At 34.5% G+C, this 4,868-nt stretch overlaps 1 protein-coding gene across 1 annotated transcript in view; it reads left to right on the forward strand.

Annotated features, from left to right (window-relative positions):
- LOC106882711 (probable helicase with zinc finger domain) overlaps positions 1 to 4,868 on the forward strand; it is an 80,991-nt gene that overhangs the window by 34,294 nt on the left and 41,829 nt on the right. Inside the window, exons 7-8 of the mRNA XM_014933474.2 lie at positions 1,515 to 1,706; positions 2,545 to 2,920. Coding sequence (XP_014788960.1) covers positions 1,515 to 1,706; positions 2,545 to 2,920 — 568 coding nt within the window. The remainder of the gene's footprint in view (positions 1 to 1,514; positions 1,707 to 2,544; positions 2,921 to 4,868) is intronic.

The following is a 4,868-nucleotide window of genomic DNA, read 5'->3' on the forward strand; positions in this document are numbered from 1 at the left end:
ACAACAGTGTAAGACTACCCTTTCAGATATACTTTCATTGTGATTTCTGCAATGTGGTGCATAAATTGTCAAGTAAATGAGATGCATCTTTGCCTCCACTGATTCACTTGCAAAGTGTTGAGTAAAATTATTTTGTTGCAGACATCCTTTGGGTCTTTTTATTATCACTACGACACACATAGTCCCCAGTTGGTAACATTGATTTCAAGGCCCTCCTAGATGAGAGACTGGCATTCCACTTAATGTCTATGTTCCATGCTGGCATGGATTGGAGAGTTATTAATGTAGAAATATGGTATCGTAGCTACTAACAGTTGAGGGTTGCGTAGTCTAGACGGCGTTTTTAGATTTCATTATTCTCTTTAACCCGGGCAAAGCCGGGTATTTCTGCTACTATTATATATATTGATTAATGAGAGAGATGGAATATACAAGAATTTTTATTAATCACTGCAGCAATTGTTTCAGCCCATCTAACATTGATCCCTCACAGGTGGGAATGTGTGTGTGTGTTGATAACACCTAGAAGATGCTTCTTTTCCATTCTCCAAAGTGAACGAAGCTTTGACCAGGAGAAACAGATGCCATCGGACGTATCCAAGAGTCATCAAGTGTTTTGACCCTGAACCATAACACCCTTCCATTGGTGGATAAGTAGAAGTGGCCAAATCACTGCTCATCATCTCTTCCTGGCTTCCAGCTTAACTCCTCTCTCTCTTGCTTTATAACCAGCAAGAGGCTCTTTCTGTTGCCTCTCCCAGTCTGTGCACAGACACCCTTTGCTCTTTTCCTCTCATTCCAGTGGCCATAAGCATCCTCCACACCAATAGGGCAGGGAATCCCCTACAGCCAATCTCAACTTAGAAAAGCCATGACTGCCATCCCTTCTTCCTGTAATCCTGCAGAAGGCTCTCATACTTGGCATGCTTCAATTCGAAGGCTTGGTCACACCCTTCTTCCCAGGATTATTTTCTTAGTCTTTCCAGGCCATAGAACTACATCTGGCCTCAGGGTTGTATGCATGACCTGAGGAAAGTCCAGTCTCTCATTCAGATCCACTTTCATATCTCATGGTTGGGATTCATATAGTAAGCTTTGTGTCTTTTTTGCTGTCTTCACTGGCTTTTCTCCTTTCATGAACTTAATTGCTTCTGTTGATTTCCCCTGATGATGATGTTTCTTGAACCTTTCCTCTTCTAGGGAGTGAGTGTGTTGCAAGCACCTTGTCATGGCAATATATGTATAATTGGTGTATCTAAGTGCATATGGTGTGTTTATATATGTCTATATACATATGTTCAAAGACGTCTGCACTTAGTTGTATTTGTAATTTTAAAAAACTGTCCAGTAAACAACCATGATTGTTTCTAAAGATTCATCACCACTTTATCATCATTATAATTATCTTCTATCTGGCTTATACAGGATCCTCACACCATACATATATTGTATAATTTTATTATTCATATATACAGATGAGGATAAGATTTCATCTATTTCTTTTCTTTTTGTAGTGATACACATCTAAATGAAGACCAATTATTTGCTGTAAAGCATATTCCTTGCAAATGTACAGACGCTAGGCCTCCATTTGTTATAATTGGTTCTTTTGGCACAGGTAAAACCGAAACATTATTTTCTTCAATCACGAAAATTGTGGAAAATAATTCTACTGCAAAAATCCTTATCTGTACACATACAAACGGGTAAGATTTTTTACTCACTGTTAACTTCAAATTTATGTTTGTTACTTATCTTTATGTATTTTTCATAAGCAAGTCTTCTGTTTCGTGTGATTTCATTGTATGAATCAACAACCATATAGTTATATGTAACTTCATTCAAAAATTTTTCAGGGATTTCAACACCAAATTACTGGAAAACACATTAATATATTTTAAATGAATTTTCTCATCTATATAAGTAGGCAAGAGCCCAAAATGAGAAAATATAATATGAGAAACCACCAGCTAGGTTGGGCTAGAGCTCTCCCATCATCTTCTACGCATTCACAATAACTGTCAACTGCGTGACTGAGCAGGGCTTTTCCAGCATTATGTATTGCTAGTCATTTCAGTCCTTTGCTACTTCCACTGTGAAGCTCAGATTCTTGAAATCAGTCCTCACTACTTCACCATATGTTCTTCTGTTGTGTTACTATCACTCAGCTGATAGTTGATCCAAGAAATTTTAACTAGCAGCTGAAAATTCATTTAAAATATATTAATGTTTCTCATATTATATTTTCTATTTAAATTATATAATTTTAATTATCATGTCATTTTCAGAAATGTTTAACTTGTCCTCATACTTAATTGTATGTAGCCTGTCACCAACTCTCCTTCATCTTTATATTACTTGTTTGTCCTACCTGTACATCTTTGTGCCTTGTTTAACATATTTTATTGTATCTTTAAGTAGTTGTGTCTAATAAAGAATATGTTTATCATCATCATCATCATCATACAAATTAAATATTGTCTATTAGAATAAATTTTCTTTCTCAAACTTCATCCATTTCCTTTGTTTTTCTTATTGTAACAGTGCTGCTGATATGTTTATCATCAAACAACTACATAAATTCCTATCCAGAAACAAAAAAACACTCTACCTGAAACGTTTATATCATGACAAAAGGAGATGGGAAACTATTGACCCAGTGGTACAAAAATATGTTATTTTCCCATCAAAAAATCAATTAAAATCTGACATGGTTGACCCTCAGTCTATGCAGATATTAGTAACCACTATGGAAATGTGTCATTGTTTGATGACAATGGAAATTCAAGGTTGTTTCAGTCATATTTTTGTTGATGAAGCTGCACAAGTTTTTGAGAGTATGGTTCTGATACCACTGAGTTTAGCTTCTGAGAAGACATGTGTAGTGCTATGTGGAGATCCTAATCAACTAGGACCAGAGGTAAATTTCAATTACTATTTTATTTTGACTTGAGTTACATTCTTCTCCCATATTAGTTATTATTTAAATGCATTTTTGCATAAATGAATATTATAGCCACCAATATCTAAAAGAAATTGTGTGTTGCTAAGTACTTATCATGTAAGCATATTTCTAATCCTGTATTTCTCATTCATGTATCATGTTTTCTATATATATCAGGATTGTATTTTCTAGAAGCATTTTTTCCAGGAATGTAAGATAATGGTATTATTTATAGCTAGTATCACTTTATTTTATGACAAAAATTAAATGAAATCTTTCCTTGAAAACAAAATTCAGTTTTTTGCAAGTTTGTATTATATGCAATCTAAATGAGACATCATTTAGTTGACATTATCAACTGCCATTACCCCAATATGAAATTAATTGTACTGCTATGTACTATATTTGAAAACAATTTTTTTTATTGCTTCATCAAGAAATAAGGGCTGTGCTCATGACACATTACAGGACTGCCAATACTGGTGGGAAAGATAGAGGAAATTATCCTCAAACTAGAGATCTGGCCCATCTGGAGAACTTCCTTTCTGGCCCAATTTGAAGTGAACTTCCTCTCTGGCTTGGTTTGAGGAGAATTTCCTTTTGTTTTACATTAGGGTGAACTTTGCTAAATGTACACAATTTTCTTGGTGATGGTGTTGAACTAGGTGAAGGATTAAGTCTACCATATATGAAGGCCAAAGTGAGATTTGAACTTAAAATTCAAAGATCCAGGACAAATACTGCATGGTTTCATATGCCATATGCTCTAATACCTTGGTTCCTAAAGTTGGCAGTACCCCCCACACCCTGAGGACAGTGGAAAGATCCATGGAGGTGTTGAAGAAAATAAGGGCAATGGATGGCAGTGTCCTCTTCTATTTTTCAACGGTACACTCAGGTTTAGAAAGTAGTGCTTAAAAATCAATCTGCAAAATGTTGTTTTAAGAAAACTAACTTTAAGCAAGAACACAACCTAAATAAACCCAAAAGTTTACCAGTGAAGCTGGTCCTAAAATTCCCAAGAGAATTCTCTAAAAAGACAAACACACACACACACATAAATGCATACACATAAACATGTATATATATGAATATCTGAATACATATACCTGTGTGTTTGTGTACATACAAATATATGTGGCTATATATATATATATATTTATTTATTTATTTATATATACACTAGCAGAAAGACCGCCCACCAGGCAGTTTTCTGCTAGCCTCATGATAATATTTTCACATTATTTCTTTGTATAATAGTGCTCACTTGCTTAGTAAATATTGCTTTCATTATTTTATCACAGTCATAATCTTTCTTTTTTTAAACAAACATCACAGTAGTCCAACAACAGAGGAAGAAGCAGTTTGTCAATTTTACATTCCCCTCAAAGCAACATAGAGATTTCAATTCAGCAGCCTATCTGTAAGCTTTGGAGTATGTGTGTGAGAGAGAACATTGCTAACAATGAATGAAATAAACATGAAATTTTTAAAAAACGTTTAAATAAAAGGGCATTACTACAGATGTATATGCCCCTGACTTTGTTATCTCATAGCATCCAAAAAAAAATGGATACTTTTTAACAAAATTTTCTACAAATACTGCTTAGATGTTGTGGCTTCAGAGTATATAGGGATTTATGGGAAAGAATTTTTCTGAGTGGGTGGAGAGAGAAGTTTCACAAAATTTTAATGAAAATTTATTAAAATCCCTTTCAAACAGCATAGATTATGATTATAAAGAAACTTGTGGGGAAAATTTTTTCAGGGATTTCCCCCATTTTTTTAAGCCACAGCCTTCAACATGATGGGGTTGGTGGTGGTGGAATCTTTGTATGGAAAAAGTTTTGGAAACTCTTTTTTTTTTAAACCCCTCCCACCATCATCACACTCCAAACCTATTTTGGCCAATGTTTTTTATTGC

Source organism: Octopus bimaculoides, chromosome 5 (assembly GCF_001194135.2).
Source record: "Octopus bimaculoides isolate UCB-OBI-ISO-001 chromosome 5, ASM119413v2, whole genome shotgun sequence".
Lineage (NCBI taxonomy): Eukaryota > Metazoa > Mollusca > Cephalopoda > Octopoda > Octopodidae > Octopus > Octopus bimaculoides.